This window comes from Natator depressus, chromosome 1, assembly GCF_965152275.1.
Source record: "Natator depressus isolate rNatDep1 chromosome 1, rNatDep2.hap1, whole genome shotgun sequence".
NCBI classification, from domain to species: domain Eukaryota; kingdom Metazoa; phylum Chordata; order Testudines; family Cheloniidae; genus Natator; species Natator depressus.
In genome coordinates this window covers 55,189,881-55,217,532 of record NC_134234.1, presented here as the reverse complement: position 1 = coordinate 55,217,532, position 27,652 = coordinate 55,189,881, and the positions used below count along the sequence as shown (strand labels likewise).

The 27,652-nt window shown below is 39.4% G+C and overlaps 1 protein-coding gene across 1 annotated transcript; it reads left to right on the top strand.

Annotated features, from left to right (window-relative positions):
- The first annotated feature begins 950 nt into the window (after positions 1 to 950).
- On the top strand, positions 951 to 27,441 carry VPS36 (vacuolar protein sorting 36 homolog). Its single transcript, XM_074960111.1, has 14 exons — positions 951 to 1,111; positions 1,952 to 2,020; positions 10,204 to 10,274; positions 11,701 to 11,815; positions 12,415 to 12,504; positions 14,464 to 14,550; positions 18,095 to 18,127; positions 18,247 to 18,324; positions 18,886 to 19,020; positions 20,127 to 20,192; positions 20,856 to 20,920; positions 21,851 to 21,935; positions 24,833 to 24,909; positions 24,989 to 27,441. The coding sequence occupies exons 1-14, from the start codon at positions 1,016 to 1,018 to the stop codon at positions 25,080 to 25,082; spliced, it is 1,161 nt and encodes a 386-aa protein (XP_074816212.1). The 5' UTR covers positions 951 to 1,015; the 3' UTR covers positions 25,083 to 27,441.
- Positions 27,442 to 27,652: the final 211 nt, after the last annotated feature.

Genomic DNA, 27,652 nt, shown 5'->3' with positions numbered 1-27,652 from the left:
CCAATGCAAACACCTACACATGGGCTTAATTTTACTACCCTGAGTAGTCACAGGAGTAAAGTTAAGCATGTGCATAAGTGTTTGCAGGATCAGGGCCATATTTTGTTGGAATGTTTACCTGATAGGCTCCAATTCTGCAACTGCTGTGCCCACATGCAACCCCATTGTCTTTCCCAGTGTTGTATATAGGCACAGTAGTATGCATATACAGATCACAATGTACAGTTGGATCATATTTATTTATTGTAAAATGCTTTGAAGATGAAATGGGCAATACAAACTGCTGTCGGTGAAAAAACACCCTTTTATGCTCCCCACCTATGCCCTACTACTCACCATGACCTGCTGGCCTTATTTAATTCCTTATATATTATTCATATGACTACCCATACATATAATTTTTTCATAAAATAGAACTGGATCTAGGTTTGATCTTCCCCAGAGTTTGGGGTATCCAGCAGCTGCTCCAAGGGTTGGTCCATTCCATTCACCAGCGGCTAAGTTTGGATTTGTAGGTTGACTTCTACACAGTGAGGGGGGGCTCCACCAGCGGGTTCAGCCCTTTATGGAGCATGTGCCCAGCTGAATAATTTGGATCTGGGTCTGAACTTCTTTAGGGGGTATCAGATTCTGGCTCCAGGTGGCTGGTTTGGCCCAATCTTTAATAGCTACAGCTGGGACTAGACATTGAGGCAGGACCCTGGATCCCAAGTGCCTGAATTCTGGGCACATTCAGACCCACAGAGGTACTGTGGCACGCAGCCTCTCTCAAGCGGGGGGGAAGTGCCTGTCCAGCTGCGGGGCCTGGCCTGGCCTGGCTCCCGGGCCCATCTCTCCCGCGGTCTCCTCGCTGCCTGGCGCTCACAGTCACCCCGCACCTGAGGCCGGCGGGCGGCGGCCAGCAGAGGGCGCAGCACGGGGGGTTGGGACTCCGGAGGAAGCTGCAGCCGGACTAGAGGGGCGGGGAGCCGGCGGCGGGGGCGCGGGGGGTTCCCGGCCGCTCGGAGGCGCCGCCATGGACCGGTTCGCGTGGACCAGCGGCCTGCTGGAGATCAACGAGACCCTGGTGATCCAGCAGCGCGGGGTGCGGCTTTACGACGGGGAGGAGAAGGTAAAGGGAGCGCCCGGCTCGGGCCTAGCGGCGGCCGGGGCCCCACACTCGCCCTGGCCCAGCGATCTCCACCGGTACCCTGGGCAGGGGCAGCCGGGGCACCCCGCCCAGGAGCCCCCCGCTGCTGAGTGCCCCGGCCACGGAGCCCTGAGCCAGCCCTGGCCGCCGCAGTGCTCCTCTCTCTCTGCCGGCCGGGCTGCCCCCACAGCGGCGGTAGCTGGCTCGGTGTCCGGTGGATGGAGCTGGCGGTACCGGCAGGAAGCTAGGTCCTGCCGGGTGTTTTTGATGCGAGGGTTGCTTTGTGGTAGGCCAGGAACAAACAGCCTCTTCCTTTAGCCGAGAAGAAATGGAACCGCCTGGTGGGTCAGGGAGGGGTTCGCACTGGACACCCAACGTGCTGCTCTAGTTTTTAACTCCTTTCCCTAATCACAGCAGTGTAGGGCAGGAAGGGACCCCACGTCCGTCCTCTGTCTAGCATGCTGCATGTCTGCACTCCCAGCGGGGCAAAACCTGAAACGCCGATCGCCTTGTTAGAAACGGCCTGCTGTTCTCGAGCGTTGGTACCATCGGGAAGGGAGGGTCCTGCCGGGTTTCCTGGGGGAAAGTTTATACAGCTGAAAAGGAAGCTTGTCCATATCAGTGTTATCCTCCGGTAATAATTCTTTTTGTGGCTTCATCAGCTTGGCTGGCTTGTGTTAGCAGCAAAAACAGAGTGTTTTCAAAATATTTGATTAATTAGGGTGCTATATTATGACAACATATAATGCTTCAAAAATCAGTGTTTACCCAGCTTGTTTGTTAAATTTGTGGTTAATTTAGTATCTGTTTTTTCTGGTCTAGGTAAAGTTTGATACTGGGGTATTACTACTTAGCACACACCGACTGATCTGGAGAGATCTGAAAAATCATGTAAGTACCCCATCTTTTTTGTACGTGGGTTGACTGTACATTCCGTAATAAACCATAGGTAACTTTTAGTGATGCGACTGTGCAAGAAAGAACTAATTTTTATGTGACTAAACTTTTTCCTCACTGTGTGAGTGCCTTATGCTCACAGCATGGAGAGGTAATATAGTCTGATCAGCTGGGGTTGGAAATTTTAAGATAATTTACCAACATGTACATAGCCCACTGAGTAACTCATTCCTTTTTCCCTCTTTCCCCCAACCATTCACACAGACCCAAAAACAACACAGAAAAGACAAAAAAAAGAACCCGTATAAAAACATCCTTACTGGGTCAGACCAATGGTCCATTTAGCCCAGTATCCTGTCTTTAACATTGGCCAGTGCCAGATGCTTCAGATGGAATGAACAGAATAGGGCAATTTTGAGTCATCCAATCCTAGCTTCTGGCAGTAGGAAGGTTAGGGACACCTGGAGCATGAGGTTGCCTCCCTGACCATTATGGTTAATAACCATGACTTATCCTCCATGAACTTATTTAATGCTTTTTTGAACGTAGTAATACTTTTGGCCTTCACAGCATCCCATGGCATTCCACAGGTTGACTGTGCCTTGTGTGAACAAGTACTTCCTTATGTTTGTTTTAAACCTGTTGCCTGTTAATTTCATCCGGTGACACCTGGTTCTTTTGTTATGTAAGGGACTAAATAACACTTCTTTACTCTCTTTCTCCATACCATTCATGATTTTATAGACCTCTATCATATCCCCTTAGTCATCTCTGAGCCTTTTTAATCTCTCCTGATATGGAAGCTTAATCATTTTTGTTGCCCTTCTCTGCATCTTTTCCAACTCTAATATATCTTTTTTGAGATGAGGCAACCAAAACTGCATGCAGAATTCAAGGTATGGGCATATCATAGATTTATATAGTGCTATTATGATATTTTTTCTTGTCTATCCCTTTCCTAATGGTTCCTAACATTCTGTTAGGATTTTTTTTTGACTGTTGCTGCACATTGAGCAGATGTTTTCAGGGAACTGTCCATAATGACTCTTAAGAACTGTTTCTTGACTGGTAACAGCTAATTTAGACCCTATCATTTAGTATGTATAGCTGGGTTTATTTTTTCCAACATGCATTACTTTGCACTTATCAACTTTGATTATCATCTGCCATTTTGTCACCCAGTTTAGTGAGATCCTTTTGTAACTCTTTGCAGTCAGCTTTGGACTTAACTATCTTCAGTAATTTTGTATTGTCTGCAAACTTTATCTTTTCCAGATCACTTATGAATATGTAAAATAGCACAGGTCCCAGTACAGATTGTTGGGGGACCCCACTATTTACCTCTCTCCATTATGAAAACTGATCATTTATGCCTAACCTTTGTTTGTTTCTTTTAACCAGTTATTGATCCATGAGAGGCCCTTCCCTCTTAGCCCGTGACTCCCTTACTTTGCTTAAGAGCCTTTGGTAAGAGACCCTGTCAAAGACTTTCTGAAAGTTCAGGTACATTATACGACTGGATCACCTTTGTCCACATGCTTGTTGATGTCCTCAGCGAATTCTAATAGATTGGTGAGGCATGATTTCCCTTTGCAAAAGCCATACTGACTCTTCAAACATACTGTGTTTATCTGTGTGTCTGATAATTTTGGTTCTTTACTGTGGTTTCAACCAATTTGCCTGGTACTCAAGTTAGGTTTGCCAGCCTGTAATTGTCAAGAGCACCTCTGCAGCCTTTTCAAAAATCAGTGTTACATTAGCTACCCTTTAGTCATCTGGTACAGAGGCCTGATTTAAACAATAGGTTACATACCATAATTAGTAGTTCTTCTAAGGAATTCAAATAAAAATTGAACTCTTGGGTGAATACCATCTGGTCCTGGTGACATAAATTAAACATAAATATCAATATGTTTCAAAACCTCATCTATTCACACCTCAATCTGGGACAGTTCCTCAGATTTGTCATCTATAAAGAATGGCTCGGGTGTGGGGAGCTCCCCCATATCTCTGCAGTGTGAAGACCAATGCAAAGAATTTATTTGGCTTCTCCACAATGGACTTGTCTTCCTTGAGTTCTCCTTTAGTACCTCAACCATCCAGTGGCCCCACTGATTATTTGGCAGGCTTCCTGCTTCTGATGTACTTAAAAACATTTTTATTGCGAGGTTTTTGTGTCCTTAGTTGGTTGCTCTTCAAATTCTTTCTTGGCTTGCTTTATTATACTTTTACGCTTGTGTTGCCATAGTTTATGCTCCTTTCTATTTTCCTCATTAGGATTTGACTTCCAGTTGTTAAAGGACACCTTTTTTACTCTGATGTTTAGCCATGGTGGCATTTCGTTTTGGGGTTTTTTTGGTCCTCTTTCTGTTTTATTGATTTGCTGTGTACATTTTAGTTTGAGCCTCTGTTATGGTGTTTTTAAATAGTCTCCATGCTGGTTGCTGGCATTTCCCTCTTGTGACTGTTCCTTTTCATTTCTGTTTGACTAGCTTCCTCGTTTTTGTATAGTTCCCCTTTTAGAAGTTGGGTTTCTTTGGCATTTTTCCCCGTACAAGAATGTTAAATTCAATTACATTATGGTCGCTGTTGCTGAGCAGTTCAGCTGTCTTCACCTCTTGGACGAAACCCTGCATTCCAGCTTAGGACTAAATCCTCTTCCCTTATGGGTTCCAGGACAAGCTACTCCAAGATGCAGTCATTTAATATTTCTAGAAATTTTATCTCTGTATCATTTTCTGAGGTGCCATATACTCAGTCAGTATGGGGATAGTTGAAATTTCTCATTATTGTGTGTTCTCCCTGAGCATTTCACAATCACTATCCTGGTCAGGTGGTCGGTGATATATACCTACTACTATGCTCTTATTGTTCAAGCATGGGATTTCCTGCCATAGAGATTCTGTGGTATCATTAGATTCATTTAAGGTTTTTACTTTGACTCTATGCTTGCTTTCACGTATAGTACCACTCACCCACCAATGTGACTTACTCTCGTTCCTGTATATTTTCTACACTGATATTATTGAATCCCATTGATCATCCCCATTCCACCAAGTTTCCTTGATGCCTGTTATATCAATATCTTCCTAGTTCATCTATCTTAGTATTTAGACTTCTAGCATTTATACAGAAGCACTTGTGCATTTTGTCAATATTCAGTTGCTTGCCTTCATGTGACTCTTTTTTTTTATATTTGTCTGTTCTTCACTAGCTCCTGTCCGTACTTTACCAACTTCTTTCCTATCCTCTTTACTAGGATTTAGGATTCCCCCTTTATTAAATTCATTGCTGAGGGATGTCACTGCTCCAACTGTGTACTCCTCAGCCCTTAGTTTAAAAAAATCCTCTACAACCTTTTTAATTTTACATGCCAACAATCTAGTTCCATTTTGGTTTAGGTGTCTAGACTCCTCCTTTCCCAAAAGGTCCCTTAGTTCCTAATAAACCTAAAACCCTTCCCAATACTATTGTCTCATCCATGAATTGACAACCTGCTGTTCTGCCTGTCTTCCTAGTCCTGCATGTGGAACTGGAAGCATTTCAGAGAATGCTACCATGGAGGTCCTGGACTTCAATCTGTTACCTAGGAGCCTAAATTTGGCCTCCAGAACCTTTCTCCTACCTTTCCCTATGTCCCTGGTACCTCCATGTATCACGACCACTGGCTCTTCCCCAGCACTGCACATAAGTCTGTCTGGATGACTCTTGAGATCCACAACCTCCACACCTAGCAAGCAAGTCACCATGGGCTTCTCCCATTTATCACAAACCCAATTATCTGTATTTCTAATAATCAAATCCCCTGTTACTATTACCTGTCTCTCCCTAATAATGAGGGTCCCCTCCCCAAGAGGAGTATTCTCCTTGCGAGAGGATACCATGACATCATCTGGAAGGAGGGTTCCAATTATGGGATTGTTTCCCTCTGCTCCAGCTTAATGTTCTCCTTCCCTGAGACTCTCATCCTGCTTAACAGCACAGAGGCTGTCAAACTGGGGGTGGGACCAGTGTCTCTGAAAGTCTTGTCTGTACCTGTCTCTCTCTCTTTGCTCCTGCAGTTCAGCCACTCTGGCCTCAAGAGCCCATATAGTCTCTCTGAGGGTCATGAGTTGCTTGCACCAAATGCGCGCACATACCACCTGCCTACAAGGCAGGTAATTGTAGATGCTGCATTCAGTGCAATTAACTGGATAGCCCCCACTCTCCTGCCAGACTTGTGCCTGTATTATATTTACTCTCGTGGAGTTTTTGTTTTCTTTTGTTTTTTGTTGTGGAGGGAAGTTATTGGCCTAAGTTTAGTGTATCTGCCTCTTTCACTCCCTCTCTAAACTCCCTCATGAAACTCCCCTGGTCACTTCGGAGCTGGCTTTTTAAACCCCTGTTCTCCCTGTGGTAGTCCCGCCCCCTTGTTGAGAGATTAGGGATCAAAGCATAGCAGGTTAGAGCCTTGCTAGTGAGCTCTCAACCTAGATTTGCAGGCCGCTTGGCTCAGTACACAGGTCCCACAGCAGACCACACTGTAGGGCTTTCCTACACTTAAAATGCTACAGTAGCACAGTTGCGCTGCTGTTGTGCTTCAGTGTAGACACTACCTACAGTGATGGGAGCGATTTTCCTGTTTGGTGTAGGTATTCTACTGACCTTAGAGGTCATAGCTAGGTTGATGGAATTCTTCTGTCGATCTAACAGTGTCTACATAGGTTCTTAGGTCAGCATAACTATGTCACTCAGGGATGTGAATTTTCTAGTGTGGACCAGACAATAATCTTTAATCAAGCAAGCACAAAGCAAACATATTCACCCCAACGGTCACACAGGTCTGGTCTACACTACAGACTTATATTGGTATAATTATGTTGCTCAGAGGTGTGAAAAATCCACATCCCGAGCAACGTAGTTATCTGACCCAGCCATGGTGTAGACAGCACTGTGTCGGTGGGAGAGCATCTCCCATCGACATAGCTCCTGCCTCTTGGGGAGATGGATTAACTATGCCAACAGGAGAACTCTTTCCCATCGGGGTAGAGTGTCTTTATTAAAGCACTGAAGTGGCAAAGCAGCTGCGCTGATGCAGCATTTTAAGTGTAGACTTTCCCGTAGTCTCTCCTTCCTCACCTGGAGAACTCCCTTGCAAAATTCCCATTTGCTGCTTCTGTTCACTAGCTAACTACATGACATAAAGGCAGAATACTAATTAGAGATTAAATTTCAGCATATAAAAGTCCTTCCAACAAACATGGTAGTGTTACAAACGTGGTAGTGTCACACTTCAATTGTAGATCCCTAGTTATAATCCCATGAGAGGTTTCCGTGTGTTTTCACATAAATCTCCCTGGTACTATTTATTTTAAAGTGTGTGAATGCTTTCTCTAGAGATGCAATCTGATAAAGGGCAGCATCCTATTAGGGATGTAAATATCAGTTAAAAAGGTTATCTGGTTAAATGATTAAAGTTATATTGTTTCACCGCTTAACCGTTAACTGAGGTTGCCCTGGTGGGCTGGCACAGGGCGGCTGGGGCTGGGATCCCGGCGGCTCAGCCTGCTGCTCGCGGATGGGGCTGGGGTCCCACCTGCCCGGCGCAGCTGTGGCCAGGGTCCAGCTAGCCTGCCTGTCTGGTGCGGTTGGGGCCGCTCCGGTTGGTTGGCCTGGCGCCACCAGCCGGCCACAGGGGTTAACAGTTAAGGTCCGGTTAATGGTAAGCCTAATGCTGACCGGGTAACCCTTTAGATCCCTACGTCCTATTCTGTTCCTCAAGGCAGAGACCTGTTTTTCCAATGTATTAAGATTGGTGATGGCAAAGAAAACAGTCTAATATACATCCATGTTGTCTTAATTCGAGGTCTGTTTTTCAGACCAGGAATATCATTTTATATACCGATAATCAGGTTAGCTATAAAAACCATCGTTCTGTACATGGATATCTTCTGAAAAAAATTGGTAGATTGCATCTAAGAATTAAACATAATTTTTGTTGGTGTTCTCAAAATAATATATAGAGCCTTAGTTAACAATTGTGTTAAATATGCATGAGCTGGAAGAGAATCCATATTTTGTCACTTAAACCATAGTGATTTGTAGTGGAAACAAACTAGGTACAGTATAAGGTGGCTTGTGCCACCACATTCCGCTTGTCTACTATCAACATTCACCCATCCCTGCCTTTTTTCAGTGCTATTAAGATTTATCCTCTTCCTCAGCATACAAAGCAAGAGAGAATCTGAGGATGTGTACTAGAAACTGTTATCCTTGAGACTGATCCCCAATTGTTCAAGTAGGTAGAAATCCACAACCCATAAAGATCAAAATCAAACAAGCATTATGATGGAAATCCCTGTCCCAAAAGCCCATTGTCACTGGAAGCATCTTCTTTAACAAAGCCCTAGAAGACGGGATAACAACAAATTGTGAGGCTACCAAAAAAAAAAAAAGTCTTAGTTTGGAGTTGTGACTAGAGTTCTGTTGTAAACCGTACAAGTTTGCTAGGCTTTGGGTCACAGCCTTGAAATGTCCCTGAGAGCAGCGTACTACCAAGGATGGGGTCTTACGCCATAACTTTCTTTCCCATTTCCTTTTCTCACCTTAAAAAGCATGAGAACAATGGGGGATGGAGCAGCAAATCTTCCTAAAACTAGTCAAAATGCTGACAAAAGAAACAGAAGTTAAACAGACCTGGTGAAGTCCTGAGTTCTGTTCATGCCCTGTCTCTGTTTCTTTTTCACACGGTATCAAAGTAATGTTACCTGTAAAAGAACAATTTATATAGGTATTGCCCACAAAATAGCTATGTCAAAAGAACATTATTAAGGCTACAAAGTCAAGCGCTCAGTTAGGAATGCCAGAATTAAGGTTGCCTGTGCAATCTTAATTTGGCCCCCTTGTGAGTATGCATTATGATAGTCTTTAAATATATGATCACATACTATTTTTCCAGTCTCTACTGAGCATCTGCAAACTGCGATTTTTTTTCAAAAGCTTGTAACTTGACTAAATATGGGTGGATTTTCACAAGGATGGCAAACAGAATATCTCCGACCCAAATTTCAGGTCCCTGCTCCACAAGATAGGGGTGCTAGAGCTGTTTAAAGAAAAAGTTCTAGAATTTTTTAACATGAGCAAAACAATGTATTTTTTCCATAGCCTTGCTCTCGGAAACAGCCAAACAGTTTTGGCTGAAATTTTCCAAGGTAATTCAACCTGAGGGAGACAGCACAGGAAACTTCAGCCCAAATGGTTGAAGTTTGGAAAAGCTATAAGCATCAGAAAACAGGGTCTCATAATGGGAAATGTCAGGCTACTTTTGTAATAGCCCCACTGATAATTATTTTTAGGTATTGCATCTTCTGTGAAAACAAAACTGTGACAAATAGTAGCAGCCGTTTTATAGCTGCTGTACAGTCACGTACCATATGTATTTGGTCAGTATGGGAAAATGCTGTGATTTCCAAAATACTGAATTCTTCCTAGTTTGATGCATAGGTGTGTAGTTCTAAACTGGTGTCAATGAGAATGTTGGGCATTAGAAAATAAATACAAATAAATTCTGTGATCTCAGACACCTACTGCACTCTTAACCCAGCTGTCTGTCTGTATCGCGTCCTTTTGCTTCTTTAGCAGAACATCTTACGTAGCCTGCAAGGATACCTTTACGCTTCGAGTCAGTTCACCTGTTTTCGGACTTAGGAACTTAAAAAATGGGATATCTACAAGAAGCAATTGTTACCTTTTGTCATTGTCTTTGCCAGCGTGTAAGATCTCTGTAGTGGTGTCCTTGACTTACCTGTATGTGAAGCATCTAATTCTTTCTGACCACTTTACAAATAATAATAAATTTGTACACCACCTAAAGTGCCTAGACATCCAGTGGCTGAGTTAGGGACATTGTGTCAGTCCTAAGTCCCTTCCTTGTCTGATTATCTAACAATTATACCTTCATGTTCACTTTTTAGTTTTCAGTTTAAAGTCCTTTTTAAATAGTAACGTAAGGATAATTTTCTATTGCAACCAGTGTCATCTTCTATATGAAATGGCTCGTGGGAGAACCTCCTACAAATATTAGCACTGTTGACTTTTTTAGTGATTAAAAGAGTATGAAAATTTATTTATTTATTTTACAAGCCATTCAAGAAAATAGTTTTTAATTTCTAGTTGTTATTCTGTGTTGCTTATTCTAGGAATGCTGCATTGGTATCCCTCTTTCTCAGATTGTCTTCATTGAAGAGCAGGCAGCTGGCATAGGAAAAAGGTAAGGTGTGTGTCTTTCACTTTGGAAGCTTAGGCACATAGGTTATGTGCCATGCTCAAAATCACACAAGAAGTCTGGTAGAGCCCAGGAATGTAACCCAGATGTCCTGATACAAGGATCAAATGGGGGAGAGGGTCGTTATGAAAAATTGTATGTGTGTGACTTGATTTGCTAAATAATTACCCTGTAATCAGTGGTTAAGTTTTCCGCTCATAGCAATGAATAATTGGGTTTATCTCACTTAATCAGCAGTGCCATGGTGATAGGTTAGTGTTCAGATTTAGGTCTCAGACCAGGTCTCTTGCTCTGCAAGGCTGGTTGGGAGTAGGAACCCAGCAGAGGAGCATACTGCTCAGTTCTCAGCAGATGTAACTTACACCATCATCTAACCTGATTCTGAAGGAAAGACCAATAACTGGGACCCTCTCACTTGACAGATAATTAGAGCAGTATGATATGTGTTCAACAAGAGAGACGTTAACACCGAAGGAAAAATAAGGCTTTTATGAAGAAGTGTGTTTGGTCTACATCTGCTTATGTCTGTATCCTGGATGTTATAAGCAGATCAAATTGTTTCAGCCTGCACGCTGAAACAATTATCCCAGTTGGTAGAACCATACACTGGAGCTTGCGAGATCTGGTGCTAGAGGAGGTGACTAAATAAGAGTAATAACAAAATAGATATATTATTAAAGCTGGACAAGAATAATAGAATTATTGTGATGAAGTGAGATGAGGCTATTATATTTGCTGAAACCGTGCTCTTTCATGAGTTGTTTTGCTGTTGGGCTTCATTCTAGACCATGTTGCTTTCATGCATACGTTAGCCTAGGATGTTGGTTTTGGATGAGTTCATATGCAAAATCTTCGGCTGGCACACATGGTGAGATAGTTTAAACATAATATTGAGACCTTTTTGTTTCCATGAGAAAGGTAGTGTGTTTTGGCAGCAGCTGTGAGTCACTGTAGAGCCTTTTGGGGTTATGTTGCAGGTGGGAAGCCTTAATCAAAAGTACAGCTTGACAGTTTGTAGTTCAATTTTTTTTTCAAGAATCTTTGTTTGATCTTCTTATATTTATGCTAGATCATCTTCTGAGAGTTGATTGTACATGTGTTTTATTATTAGTGAGGTTTTATATTTTTTAGGGGTTACAGTATTTTTAATATGAAAATTCTAGTATAGCGATAAAATAATATAATATAATATAAAAATATATTATTATTAATGTGTTGTTTAATGTACTTGACTTTTTTATTAAAATCCTGAAGGATTATCTGAAATGTTCTGAATGTAAAATAACCATCAGTTAATATAGAACTAGATTAAACTTTTAAACCTGACTCGCACGATTAAGAAATATTATTTTATAAATTAGGGATATATCTTTTTCTCCCCTCCTTCCTCTCTCCCTACACCTTTCCTTAGTGCCAAAATAGTGGTTCATCTTCATCCAGCTCCTTCAAACAAAGAGCCTGGCCCATTCCAGAGCAGCAAATATTCCTACATCAAACTTTCTTTCAAAGAACATGGTCAGATTGAGGTATGTGTACATACAGTGCAACCAAATAGGTTAAATGTTTTTTCACAAATATTTCTGCTCTCCCTGTATTAGTGATACTATTCATCTTGCAGTATTTGCTGTGGAACTGTGTGTGTAGGAGGCCTTGTTGTCAATCAATAAACCATCACCACCCACTAGCATTAACCCAAACTAAACGAATGGGATTGCTCCATTGCAATTCCATCCACATGGCTGGATTAATGTAATCTCATGGTAATGGTATCAGTAATAACTGATTGCTCAGTTGTTTTTTTTTATCACCTTTGGACAGATACTGAGGATGGAAATTTCAGTCTCTTTAAGTGAAAGTTTTGGAAAGTTATGAATGTCTGAATGTGTTTAGAATGGAAATACGTAATCATGCATGTTTAACTCACAATTGTTACAGCTACCATTGAAATGTATATGATTGCATGGTCTGTAACTTTTTTTTATCCTAAAAAAAAGGAAAAGTCCAGTATAAATGTGACGTTGTTATGGCATTTGGTATTTAGTGGAATTCATTTTGTTGATCTCTGAGATGTTAAATATTCTACAAAACTTAGATTGCCCTTTTTTTTTTTTTTAAACATATGCAGTTCTATAGGCGGTTGTCAGAAGAAATGACACAAAGGAGATGGGAGAACATGCCTGTTTTTCAGACCATTCAAATTAACAGGGGTCCACAGGTACTTACTACATTCTTGATACTCTCTTCTTTATGTTAGACTTCTCTTCATATTTGAATGCTTAGGTTCAGATCTCCAGTCTATTGTGTCCATTTTGTGCTGCCAGCATAGCCATCGCCCACATCAGCTCCTCCCCACCCCTGGCATTCTGAGGTCAGAAAGGGGGCATGGCAGAGTTGAACTCCACCATGGCTGCTTCTCCATTGGCATAAACTGGAGCTGTTCTCTTGCAGTTCTCCCTTGTACTGGGTCTGAGCAGCTGGGTGTCCTCACTGTATCTGAGAAGAGCTCAGACACAATTGGGAACCTGCCCTTAGGTTATGTAGTTAAATACATTCAAAATAGAGTTAATGGTATTCTCAGAATGGCACAAAAGCGAGGAAATTCTAATTTATGAGTGAGTATGGTGTTTGGTTTGATGTGCCATTTGTAGTCTGCTAATTATGCCTAGGTATTGAAGTTCTGATGTAAAATAATCATATTCTGTGTAGAAACTTCTACAATATGAGACACACAAGGAAGATGAAGGATGGAGTTTCAGCCTTAATTTTATACTTTCTTGGTTTTGTGGGTTCTAGACTCTTTACATTGCTTTAATATAGTTGCTTGGAGCCTGTGTGCATCATATGTGTGAGTAGCTATGATTTAAATGAACAGTTTTGATTATTGGGAATATCTTCAAGATTGCTTACTTTCATCTATTTCTGTATTTTGAGATCATAAACTCTTTGGGAATATCATCATCTGTATTTGGAAACTGCTGGTGACATTTTGGATACAGCCATCATATAAATGAGTTACAGTAGGGAGGATGGTGCTGTTGTCAATGGTGACAGAGAATAGGAGGGGACAGAGAGAGTTCAGTTTGGCATTGTTAAATTTCCCATGAGACATCTATGAGAAGCTGTTGAGACTGGCTGAAATACAGGATTGGATGGAAATAGGTCAGGAATGGAAAGGTAGATTTGCTCATGTCTATGTAAAGGTGGTAGTAGAAGCCACGTGCATGGATGAGATCGCCCAAAGAAAAGGTGTAGACCAACAAGAGGCGGGGATCAAGGACTGCGACTTCTGGGACACAGAGAGTTGGAGAATCTAAAAGAATGAGCAGAGAGATGGTGAGAGAACCAGGAGAGGATGGCAACTCAAGGATTTGCAAGATTTTAAGGTTTCAGAGTAGCAGCTGTGTTAGTCTGTATCCGGAAAAAGAACAGGAGTGCCACAAGTACTCCTATTCTTTTTTCAAGATTTTATGGGAAGTACTATTGAGTGTCAAAATCAATAGGGAGGATTAGGAGAATGAGGGTGGAGTTAGAGATCTGGAGGCTAGGCCAGGAAGAGGCTGATAAATTTAACATGACTCTCCAATTTAGTAAAAGGATATCACCCCATATGTTGCATGTATGTGTCACATATTATCTGTATGACGCACTATCCATAAATGGGGTGAATGTCCAACCTCGTACCCTTCTAAATTTCCCCTCAGAGAAACCTATTCAGACTGTGATGGAGCAATGGGGAGAACAACTTCCTAAATCCAGGATCCTCACTGAAAATGCTCTACCTCTAGGCTCGCTCCAGTTAAACTAGGGAAGCATCAGTTTGCGCATCCCAGCTTATCTCTACTGTCTCTGTATCCTACACGAGATGCTGTGTTATACATCATTATACTAACAGTTTAAATAACGTGTTTGTCCTGTAGTATTCTGCAGCAAATCTATATTCGGTGTATTTTTCTTATTTGTAGAAAGTTGTTGTAGATAAACTATGACCTTGACTTAAGGAATGTTTTTCAGGAAATTAGATGTATTGTAGATCATTAACAATCATTACATTTTACTTAGTTCTTTGTGGGACGTTTTCCTCTGTTGTAAACATAAGCTCTTTCGTAGGGAGGTGGGTGAGAGAACTCTTAACATTTGCTTCCTTTTCTTTTCTTTAAACTATTTTATTTTGCAGGCAGGAAGAATAAGGGCTGTAGGAATTGTAGGTATTGAGAGGAAATTAGAAGAGAAGAGAAAAGAGACTGACAAAAACATTTCTGAGGTAAATACTGCTCAAGTTTCAAGGTCAGCCACCTGCATTCCTTCAGACTTTCTTCTAGATGTAGCCGTGTATTGTTTCATCAGTAGAAAGTTTTAAAACTTTGAAAAGATTACATGTGTGTAATTTACAGTTATGTCTTTAACTGGCTTATCCCAGGTGTTTAAGAATATTTCATTTAAATGCCCCATTTCAAGAGGGACATTCATTGGTGCCAAATGCTTCGTATGTTTATGGATTTCAATGCAGTTGAAAGGCAAAGTTCAATGGCCTTTCAGGGGGGGAAGCAGAACAAAGAGCCTTCTACAGAAAGGGACCAGTCCAACAAGACTATTGTCTTAGCAGGTCTAATTATGGATCAGATGAAGATTAGATATTCATTTACCAGGTGTATTGTTCAAAGGGGTTTTATATATGTAAATAATTATTAAACAGTAAATTTATCTAACAGAAATTCATATTTTTAAATTTTAATTTGTTTATAATTATGCATGGCAAAGTGTTCAATAATCAGATGTCACAGTAATTTCTGCAAAAATATTTTCCAAAGAGAAAACAACTGCTTTTCCCACAAACAGTCCCATAGTTGAATTTGAGATATTACGTGTACAAGAGAAGCGTATTCCTCCCCTGTCCACCTCATTCTTTTCCTCTCCTTAAAAGCCTTTCGACCAGTGTTTCTCAACCTTTTTGATACAGGGACTGGCTTGCTGCCTTCCTCAGCTGTGTCAGGGAGATCTCAGGGACTGGCACTGGTCCACAGACCAGTAGTTGGGAAACACTGCTTTAGCACTATATCTAATGGAGCAATACCGAGACTGCAAATATTCATCAAAGAAAAGATTATACTGGTTTTGTCACAGTAATAGAGATGGATTTGCAACATCAAGAAGTCTTCATAAATTAACTATAACAAATTCATTCATATGGCAACTGTTTGTATCACAACATAGCAAAATAAAAAAAGACCTCACAGATCCAGTTTACAGGAAATTTGTACCTGCTTTGGGAACACTTTTACTGTGATATTCCAGTTATTACTAGCATTAAAGGGTGGTTGGGTTTTGTTTTGTTTTTTTTTTTTTAGTTGTTTGGTCTGCCCCCTCCCCCCCCCATTTATGAAGAAGGTAATGAATGAAGTTACTTGTGTATATGGTTCAAAAGGTATTGTCTGGTTATTTTTTCCTCACTGACTTTGTCAGAGAGTAAAAGAAATCCATTTGTGTGAATTGTATGAGCAAAGGAAAAACGTGATTTGTGAAATCCTGCCTTCCCCCAGCTTTAAATGTTATAAATGACTTAATTTCAAAAGTGGTGCCCTGGGTTCCACGAAAAGGTTTCCTGCATCTGCTGTTAGCCGCTGATAAGAATCCAGTTCTTTAGCCTTTTGTTTATCTGAGGAAGTTCCTGTTAGGTGTGTGCACATTCCCCTTTGTTTCCAGGCCTGCCCTGAGTGAATCGGTCAGAGGAGGAACTATGCACAACATGCTATTTATTTAGCTAAGTCAAGGATTTTTTTTTTTAATGGGTGATGTTTTCATGCATGTTGTTGAGATTGGAGTTAAACTAGTAAAAGCCTGGATATAAAAATTTTTTGTTGATATTAAAATTCAATACGTAGAAGCTCCTTAATTCATGCTAGTGCCTCGGAGAGACATTACGAATGTATTGAATTTGGCAAATTAGCAAGTAAGTCAACAAATATTTTTAAAAGAAAAGACACTGTATCACAAATATCTGTGCTCTGACAATGGTAATTCATTATTCTATGGGAATATATTATAATTTCTTTAACACTCCATATTAAATTTTTGCCAAGATGTATGGGGAGTGATTGTCATTTGACTATGTGGACTAGAAGAGACAAGCTGGGTGAGGTAATATATTTTATTGTACCAACTTCTTTTGGTGAAAAAGACAAGCTTTTGAGCGAAACGCAGAACTCTTCTTCAGGTCTTCAGGATTAGCAAAAGTCTACTGTGTAGATCTTTACATTAAATGGAAGCCATGCTTTTGTTACCTTCAGATTAGACTATTAAATCGTTGGGACCATAGGCTGGCTACATTTGTGGTCTGTAGTGGTGTTCTAGCTGAGTTGCCCTCTTTATAAAAGGGAGGTGCTGCCCTCACGGATCTAACGCTGATGGTTCTAGGGTTCTGGGACTCCCCACATGCATTCACACACACACACTCGGTCCAAAATAATCCAAATTAATGACCACCTGGACATATTGCAAAAGCCATTTATTAGAGAGGATTTTGAAGGAGGGTTGAGGGTTTGTCCCTGAGAGGATAAAAGTGCCTTTCGGTGGCATTGATATATTGACAGGCTAAATTCACTTTTTTCATGTGTATGATTATTTTTATGCTGCTGGGAGGTAATTGTAAATCTGCTTACTTGTTAACACACTGAGAGCATTTGTTTGTTTTTTATTCTTTAAATAAAATATGAAAAAAATGAAAGGCTTATCCGGTGTTATGTGCTCCATATAGCAATTTTGTATTTGAGAACTTCACACCTTTATTAAAGTAACTTGTATTTTAAAAATCCTGAAAATAAATAATTTGTCCTGTGATGGAAATCCAAATTTTTACATGGTTTTTGTAGAAAAGTTCCATAAAAGTTCATTGTAGTAAAAAATCTGATACTTTATAGAAATATTTTAATCTCCCCCTGCTTTTATCAGATCTAGCAAGTACAGATTTTATCACAGGGTGCCTTTTACCTAATAATGCATTTCATAAGCCTGATTTCAAACAAGCCTTAATTGGGATCTTGTTTTGTGTCAGCAGAATTTAGTTCAGTTAGACAGACGTCTACGTACCTAATTGCTTCTGAGAATCAAGTATTTAGATGCATAAATTTTGCCTGCAAATAATTTTCAAAGCCTTTATGTTTTCTCAATTAAGAGTGGTGTGAAACGAACCTAGCAATCCATCTCCCTTGTTATTTCCAAATAAACTGTGATCTTGCCTGCTATTTTAGCAACGCCTACTGATAAAAGCAGAATTGTGATGTCACTATGCGCATTTCCACAGTTATACTATGGGCTCTCCACTGGCCAAAATTAGGGAGGGGTGTGTGTGTGTGTGTGTGTGTGTGTGAGAGAGAGTGAATAAAAAAATACACCTAACGTTTTTAGGAAGAAGGGGTAAACTTGATGAATTTAATTTAATTCAACTCTCAGTACTTTAGCTCCGAGCTCTGTTATTTACATTTTGTAAATCAGTATTAAGTAGAAATTAGTGTGTGTCTTCCATGCAGGAAACCAAAGGATTGTTTTACTTTCCTATATACTTTCTGTTGTCCTTGTCTTGTCTGATTTTAATTATAAGCTCTCTGGGAAGGAAAAATGCCTGTTTGTAAACCAGAGCATGAATTTATAACTCTATAAACAGTTTGAAATGATAACATGCTGGTCTAAAGCATTAGGTGCCCTAATATTCAGAATTCTTGGAGTTTGGGAAGATCATTGGAAAAATTACTTCATTAAATCATTTAATTTCTTTAGGCAGACTATATTATAATGTCAGTTTTTCATTTTAGGCTTTTGAAGATCTCAGCAAGTTAATGGAAAAGGTATGGGATGTGACATTTACCAGCACATCTATCTAAATTTATACCAATTTCCTAACTTTTAACCAAAATGTCTGAATACACTGCTGAAAGCTGACATATTTGTGTGTGTGTTTTGGTAGGCTAAGGAAATGGTGGAGTTATCCAAGTCAATAGCTAACAAAATTAAAGAAAAACAAGGTGACATCACAGAAGATGAGGTAAATATGCTTTCTTTCTAGATTTTCACAAAATGCTTTTTTGTCATTTCACTGTGTAAACTTAAACAGCTATTGTGATAATATTCATAATGTACATAAATAATATTTTACTAATGTCCCGTTGTTTCTTGACTTTTATTTAATGAAAAGCTTTCTTTATACAATACATCTGAGCAGTGGAAAGAGAAGACAGTCAGTCCATCTGAGACCTTGTTTCAAAAATAACTAGTATGAAGTGATTACAGGATGTGCATGTCTCTTCCCCACTTAGTTTGCTTTAAAAGGGGTCCGAAATGCTCGCTCCATTAACTAGGAGAAGACAACAATTTTCTGTTTTTTCTTTTGGAGATTTTAGTGTCCCTTACAAATTTCTGAGGACTTGTGTAGAGCTTGTCACCATTTTGATAAATTTATATTCTGCCCAATAGTTGGCATTGTGTATTTTCAAATCTCCCAAAATGCGTTGAAGTCTACTATAAAAACAAAAGTGTAAAAGTTTTTTTTTTTTTAAAAAATAGAACTATGAAATAACTGATACAACTTACTTTTCTTTTTATGTAGACTATCAGGTTTAAATCTTATCTGTTGAGCATGGGTATAGCTAACCCAGTTACCAGGGAAACGTATGGATCTGGCACACATTACCATATGCAACTGGCAAAACAACTAGCTGGAATACTACAGGCACCACTAGAGGTAAAGCACCTGAGATGCTCTTTTTGTGCATGTTGATGAGTTTTTAATGCCGTGCATTTCAGTATCATGGACCTTGACAATGTGTCTCTTTTCAAGATCTAAGATTTCAATAATGTAACCTTAAATTCAGCTTTTAGAGGGGTCATCATTTTGCCTTTGAATAACATTTATTCTCTTTCTCAGCAGAAATATCTAAAAGGAATTATGGGAATTTATATTTGTAGTAATGATTTCTCATCTTCCACGTAACAGAGTTTGTGTGATAGTTCTTTCATAGGTCTCAATTAGTAGTCATCTTTTCCCCGCCGCAGGGCCTTGAAAATACTGTGACTAAAGAATTCACCCCTTGCCACAGAATTGTGCTTCTGAATCTAAGCTATTATTTTAAAAAATATGTTTCTGATCTATATGGTTGCAATGCTAACTTTGAATAAATGAATAGTGCATAAACCAATTAAGAGTTGTCTTCCGTGACTCAAAAGTATGAGCAGCTCCATTAAGAACAATGGATTGTTAACTCTGAAACCTAAAAATAACCGTTTCAATGTAAACTTAATATATATCACTGCTATAATACAGGCTACTATACAGATTTTATTATCAATTTTTCTATTTAATTCAATAAAATTTCAGTTTTTAATTTATCTGAAGCTTGTCTATTTGAAAAAGGATTTGCACATTCAATATGTATGTGAAACTCACATACTGTACTATCTCTTAGATTTTTTACCTTACATTATAACCCTGTGAGTTCGAAAAACAGAAGCTTGATAAATTGGTTAATAGATTTAATATAATGAAATTCCATGTACTTTAACATGTATTTTAACCTTCAAATAATCCACAATTCTTGAATTTTATAATTGGTATTCTGCAATTTGAAATTATTAAAGAAAATTACAGTTTGAACACTGACTTATAATTTAGATATCGTTGATCTTGTCTGTGTATGTTTTTAAATCAAGCTGATAGTTTATCTTCTTTGCTTTAACATGTCACGTGGTGATTAAAACTTTCATCCATCCAAATGTTTTATTATATGCAAAATAGTGTGCTCTGTGTTCTAGGTTAATACTATTTCACTTATTGGCTTCATGTTTCCACAGGAACGAGGGGGAATAATGTCACTTACAGAGGTATATTGTCTGGTAAACCGAGCTCGGGGATTGGAGGTAAGAGACTGATTCTGTGGTATTCTTTGACTAAATCTGCTTGAGAAGGAACTTGAAAGAAAGAAGTGTCAAACAAACCTTTAACTGTCCACCACATACAGTCCAACTTCTTAAAATGATGGATGTATTGCTGTTCTTGTAATGGAAAATGGAGCTTTTGGGGGGGACGGTTCTCCCTCTCTCTGCTAATATTCAATCTTTGGCCATCTTCCATAGTATGTCATTCTGATGTGCCTCTCCTGTAGTACCAGTAAAGGAGGATGACAGCTAGCATAAGAAAATGAAACATACAAAAAGGGGGAGTCCCTCCTCACACAGGGAAAGTAACATGAGGGACAGACACAGAAATAATAAAAGAAGCGGGGGGGAGAGGGGAGGGGGGACAGTAATCAAATAAATTACCTGAAGAGACAAGTCATGAACAGGAGTAATGTAGGGAAGAATAGGAAGAGAGCAGAAAATGGAGTAAGAGGGTGAGAGAAGGCTGCAAGACATGGAGGGGAGATGAAAGGCGAAAATGCAATAGTGTACTACATCATTGCTTGTTCTGTTATTTTTTCATCTATAGTTGTCTGTCTTGTGTGTGTGTGTGTGTGTGTGTGTGTGTGATACCGTGTATTTAACATGTAAAATGTGAGTAAATATGTTCTTGTTTTTAAATAGTTGCTCTCTCCAGAAGATTTAGTAAATGCTTGTAAGATGCTAGTGGCACTGAAATTACCCCTAAGGTAAGAGTCCTTCATGTGTATTTCTAAATAAATTTTCAACTGTGGACCATTGATTCCCTTACACAGACACAGTTTGTGAAATGCCTTACCTTCCAAAATCCATTTTAATGTAAAATGTGAACCTATTTCTGTGTGTTACTTAATCTTCTAAGAGGTCAGTATTCATTCAGTTTCCTATGTAATTTCCTTTACGTTCATAAACATCACTTGTCTATTGATGCAACTTAAAAGGACCCCCTCGCTGTATTTTGTGAGCACCTAGCACTCTTTAATATGTATTTATCCTCCTAACACCCCTGTGAGATAGGATTACCCCCAATTTAGGAATGAGGAACTGAGGAGCTAAGTTATTTGCCCAAGGTCACACAGGTAATGAGGAGGGAATTGAACCCAGGTTTCTCATGTCCCATGGTTGCACCTTACCTATTGGACCATGCTTCCTTTCCACAGATGTGACCTACAGAAATAGATTCACATGGTCTTTCTTCAGGTGCAGTTGATAACGCTAACAAATACATATGTGCACCATTGTTATACAGCATGAACAAAATTTACTTCCGTTTCATCCAAAACTAAATTATGTGATCACTAAAAAATACAAATGTGGCTGAATTTAAGTTGCTGGGGTTTTATTTGCCAAACGTATATTTTCAGGATGTGAAAATAAAGCCATTTTGGTGCATCGTTAATACATTTATTCACCTTGTTCAGTTAATTATTCTTCTGTTTTTGTTTGTGAAGATTCAGCCGTTGATTTTTATGTTCAGTTTTGCGCTTTCAATTTTTTTCTTTTAGTTATTACAATGGATTTGTTGACATGTTATCATATTTAGATGTGTGAAACTAAGAGACTGCTAAAATACACACATTTTTCCGTTGTTGATATTTGCAGATTTGAGTTTTTTTTGGTCTTTTCCCTTTGATTTTTAGGCTTCGTCTATTTGACAGCGGTGTAATGGTGATTGAGCTCCAGTCCCACAATGAAGAGGAAATGGTGGCTTCTGCTTTAGAGACAGTATGTGAACTTCATTTCCTCCAGTAATCTGTCTGCTAGGAAAACTTAGACACATTAGGTGTAAAACTTGAGGTACAGGATTTCCTTTTGAGCTTTTGAAATACAAAATTTTCCACTTCCAAAATCCTAAAACAATATTTTGTACTTAAATAGCATTTTTCATCTTTAGAGAGCTGTACACACATTAATCTTAGGGCAGGTCTACACTACCACTTAAGTTGCTCTAACTTATATCACTTAGGGATGTGAAAAAGCCCGCCCCCCTGGCCAGGCAGCGCAAGTCTTGTGCTGTCCACACTGGCACTATGTTGGCAGGAGATGCTTTAACACTAATATAGCTTCCACTTCTCGCCAAGGTGGAGTAATTATGCCGACAGGAGAGTGCTCTCCCATTGGCAGAGTGTGTCTACACCAGATGTGCTGCACCAATGTAGCGCTGTAATGTAGACCTGCTCTAGGTCACTGTTCATTCCTCAAGGAATAAATCTCTCTTAGAGCTCTTGTAAGACTTCATTACCTTAAAGTCCTTCCTCAAATCTTTTGCATAGTAGAAAGAGTTTATTTGGTGTCATGGTAGTTGGCTCATACATTAACTACTGGTAAGTAAATTGGGCTTCAGACGTTGTGTGGTTTGATTGAAAGTATATTTGAAAGCAGATATTAAATGTAGGTATAGAATGTGGGCTTGTTTTTGCATTTATACGTTAATGGAACATAGTATGTGCCATATATATTTTACATTGAGTTTGTTACTTTGAGGAGACTACCTGTGTTAGAGGGTACTGCGTAGAGGTAGTCTTGATTCATTAAAAAGGGGTAGTAGAACCTGCACAACATAGTCAGCCGATACTGGTTCTGATTTTTCGCAGGAGTGGGTGTGTGAGATTCTGTGGCCTGCATTGTGCAGGAGGTCAGACTAGATGATCATAATGGTCCCTTCTGACCTTAATATCTATGAATTTATGATACATTTCGATACGTGAAATGCTGTTACTGCCACATCATCTGCTGTGTTTCCCTTGCACGTTATAGAACATAGCACACACTCTTAATTTTCACAAGCTGAGAAGGCTACATATCGGTGTTTCCAAAAAGTCCTGTCAAATGAGAACATTTAGTGCTAGCCGATGCACCTTTGCTCTTGAGACTGGAAATGGACTCCTCAGAATAATGTATATAAAACCATATGTGCAGAACAATGTTCCTTCATTAAAAGGGACACTTTAAAACATCAAATACGGTCTCAAAACAAATGCCATAGCTATAATGCAAATAACACCTTTGTTATTAAAATTGAAAAATTTAAATTCTGATTTATCTTTTAGGACATTTCATGCATTTTTGTTAATTTTCTGCATTTCTTTCAAGAAAACAGACTCATTGGTTTTCCTTTTGTTTTTTGTCAATTTTATGGTGATGGTATATTAATTTGTTGTCTTCAGCAAGTGTGCTCAGCATTGTAAAAAAAACACATTCCCTTCCTCAGGCAGCTTTAAGCAGACACATGGACATTATAAATAAGGTCAGACACACAGTGGAGAAGGTGGATTTATCATGAAGTGGTGCAGTTTTTTGACATAACACTTGGCTTCATCGAAAAATATGCTGTAAGGAATGGACTTGAATTAAGAAAGATGGGTGTCTTCCAAGAAAGGAAAGCTCCAGGGATATAGGCGTTGAAGAAGACACGAGGGGTTACAAAGGGAACAGGACTGAGGTTTGAGTGGAAAAAACAGTGATAAGGGGGAAAGGAGGAAGAAATGAGATTGGAGATTAGTTAAGAGCTCACTTGTGTATAGTCTCCCAGGTGCAGCAAGATACAGTAAGATTGTGTTTTGGCGGGAAGATGAGAGGAAGCCAGTGTGGGGACTGAAATAGGGGAGTGGAATGGTTTGAGTGGCAGGTGAGGTAGGAGAATCAAAGGGGTCATCAACATAGAAGCTGAAGTCACTTGGGACTTGGGAAGGAAAATTATTACGACCCATGGGTCATATTAAGTTGTGCAATTTACTCAGTATGCTCTGTGTTTCACCCCTAGGTTTCAATGGTTTAGCTTTACCACATCTGAGTATAGGGCCTACTTTAATCTGAGATTCTGTAAAGGATAACTCCAACATAATTAGAAATTGCAGTGAATAATGCAGAATAAATCCCTCAAATTATGAGGGCTGCAGGAGAAGGCATGTATGCCTGGGTCGGAAGGCTACTTGAACCTGCAATAATGGAGAAATATAAGAACAATTCATTTGCATGAAAACATGGCTTCTCCTGGGCCTGCCAAAGTCCTGAGACCTAGTGAATGCTGTTTTCACAAGTTAGTACTGGGGCAGTGGGCTTTTTTAATTAATTAACCCCAATTCCCTACCCTCCTCCTGGGTGACTTCAGTTTCTAAACTGAAGACCCTCCAACTTTGGTGCCTTTCATTTCCTTTTCCAAACTTTATTGTTGACAAAATCACTTAGGGAAGACTAAGTATGACTGTGCTGTATAACTATTGATTGCACAAGTATATTGCTATTTATGGGCAATTTTTTTTCCCACCCGCTTCTCACAAGTTATCTTTACACACACACACACACACACACACACACACACACACAAAAGAGACACACGGTTTCATTTGTTTGACTAGTTCCTGTCCTTTTCTGCGTTCTTCCTTTTTCATACTTAGCACACTTCTGGAACACTACATAGTGTATTGGACAAAAATTGCTTCTTTTTTTTTTAAACAAAAATGCAGATAAAGCAGTAGTCTTCACTAGGGATTTGTTACCAATTTGTAACAGTTAACCCTCTGAGCTGAGACTGAACTAAAAGAATGGAGAAAATTCTTTCATCCTGTAATAGAAAGGAAAAGATCAACACTATTTTAATGCCATGTTTTTCTCTTTGATAGGTATCTGAAAAGGGTTCTCTTACAGCTGAAGAGTTTGCCAAGCTTGTGGGGATGTCTGTTCTTTTAGCCAAAGAGAGGTAAATATAATTTGTAATAACTCCTTGATTATCATATTGCCCTTACCAAATATTACAAGAGTTCTTTCTCTTTCTTCAGGCTGCTTCTAGCTGAAAAGATGGGCCATCTTTGCAGAGATGATTCAGTGGAAGGCTTGAGATTCTATCCGAACTTATTTATGACACAAAGTTAACGATATTGTAGTTCATGCATGTTTATCATGTAATGGTTGAACACAAGAGAGCAGAAGGGGGAGCCCTTCAAATTACAGATTTTAAGATTTTGCTTTGTTAATCAAGACAGTGGTGAATATTGTGATGAAAAAGCTTTTTCAGCTATTTCAAATGCTGAGTGGTTTTATATGGAATGGAGAGGAATATTACAGAAAGTAACAGGAATCATGGAGTCAGAATCATCTGATCTCAAATTGGCAAGCTGACATATATATATATATATATATATATATATATATAGTCAGCGTAAGTTTTACTCTATAGTTGGTTTAACTTTTCACTCCAGGAGAAGTGAGATGATGATTTCACAAGAGTTAAAGTGGAGGAAATATCCTTTGTGGTCTGTTTCCAGAGGCAAACAGAACATAGAACACTGTCATTTACTACCTACAGATGATAACAAGGAAATAGAAGAGTGTACATTCCAAAGCAAGCTTCCTCTCCGTACTCTCCAACTTCAGTATATTTTGTGTGTCTGTGAGTTCAGATCAGAGACATATATCCATAGGGATGAGAAATGTGACATGGTTTATGCATGTTGAGGTCTGAGGAACAAAGCAATATTGAATGCTCCCTTTTCCCAGGAACTATAAAAATTTTTCCTAGTGAGGTTCCCAAATTCTGGGAGTCGAAGCCCAAGGAATTCTTTATAGATATAAATAGAAACTAACCTATGTTATGAAAATCTGGAAAACATAGTGTTTAATGTGTCATGTCTAATGCTAAATAGACAAACAAGAAGTATTGTGAGTGCAGAGTTCCTCGTTTCTTTGCTCTCCCTCCCCCAAAAAGCTTCATTATGTTGCTGTTTGTGTGTGCTTTTGCCCGCTCCTTTAGATAGTGTTGAGGGAAATCAATTATTCTGTCACTACATCCTGTCCAGCAGCATAATGAGCTGTTTTTCCTTTTGCACTTCTAAAGAAACGTCATTGATCAAAGCTGCGTACCATGTGTCTGTCTTGGAGAGACGGTTGGTTAACTTGCATATCCTTAGTCTGCAGAAACCAGTGCTTTAATATTAAAAGGAGGAACAAAAAAACACACACGTTTACCAGTCAAGAGGTGTAAATCCTTATCCTTTGGTTTTACCTATGCTGTGGATTTACAGAATTCAGTTACACAGCCATAATTTTCTGTCACTCCTGTAGACTTGTATATTAGTTATGTTTTAGAAGAGCTAAAGTTACATAGATGATGGTAAGTGGGTGTCAAAGGCCCACATGACCAATTATGATATTATATTGCAGAATTCAATTCAAAGTTTGGATGAAGATCGCATTGATGTAGCTTTGAATTAAAGATATGGCAATAATAATCAGATGGAAGCTAAAAGAAAGGAAATAGAGAGGTTCTTTTAATTGTCTGAAAATATTTCTAAAAATCTTACAATATCACCACAGTTTGGTCAAGGTTGAAGGTCCTACCCACGCTCATGTTTTTGATAGAGGTTTGAAAAGTTACTGTTTACCTGTTTGTTTTCCCATGTACCTCTGCTTTAAATTTGCTTGGGTTCCTCTGCCATGCCTTCATTGCAGGATCTTGTAGGATGCTCATTTGGAGCAAAGACATGCCGTCCCCTAGTGCATCTCCCTAGTTAGCTTTCATGCCGTGCTCTCTTAGGGCACTGTTCTTGCATTTCCTCAAGTGGAGGGGAGCCAAAACTCATTGATCAGGCAGGGAAAGGAATTACACGGGGAAGCACTGGCACCAGGATATTCTCAATGCTCTGTACTCTCTCTGCAGCAGCTTTGTAGGGATCCAGATTTGTGGGTGGGGACAGAGGGGCCAGTTGAACTCCTCCACATTCTCTGTTTTTTCACCTCCTCCTAGTAAACAATGGGACAGATCTGTACAAGTTACTCTGGACAATGTACTCTCAAAGAGTTGAAGAACTGAGAAGCAGAGAGGACACCTAAAGTGGATGTTCTTACTGTCTGTGTGTTGCTGGAGAATCATGAATGTTAGGGAAAGATCTACTGGTTTAGGTGGCTGAAACCTTCTTCATAAGGGGGCAGCTTTTCCTCTCCACAGTCATGATGCAAGTGTAAAAAGAAAATACCAAATTTACACTCCTAGCTTCCATTCCCCTACTCAGGAATAACCCACATAGAGCCCTTAGTTTGTCTCAGTTGAGCAATAACGGTACAACATACATCTTAGCTTTAGCCTTATGGTACTTCCTTGGCCTTTTTTCAAGATAAGTCCTTTTTCTTTGTATAGGGAGAGAAAACTTCATGGGTTAAATTATGTGGCTTGTTTAGAATTTAATTGTATATATTAGAAAATCTTTGCCACAAAGTAATAAAAATAAACTGATTTTCTTGACGTGTCTATTTCTGTTTTCTAAATGCTTTGGGGAACTTTGAAGCCACAAGTCACAGGCCTGGCAGTTTGATAGGATAAGTTTTTAAATTTTCACTGTCTGATTGTATCCTTACGGATAAGATACAATGTATCTTTTGCTGGAATGTAGTGGTTAAGGCACTTCTGCTGAGATGTGTCTATCACACTTCCATCAGGAAACATATAC

Coding starts and splice junctions, on each gene's coding strand:
- VPS36 (XM_074960111.1), top strand. CDS start 1,016: ATGGACCGGTTCGCGTGGACCAGCGGCCTGCTGGAGATCAACGAGACC. Junction 14,551..18,094: donor CTGACAAAAACATTTCTGAG/GTAAATACTGCT, acceptor TTTTCATTTTAG/GCTTTTGAAGATCTCAGCAA. Junction 21,936..24,832: donor TGGCTTCTGCTTTAGAGACA/GTATGTGAACTT, acceptor TCTCTTTGATAG/GTATCTGAAAAGGGTTCTCT.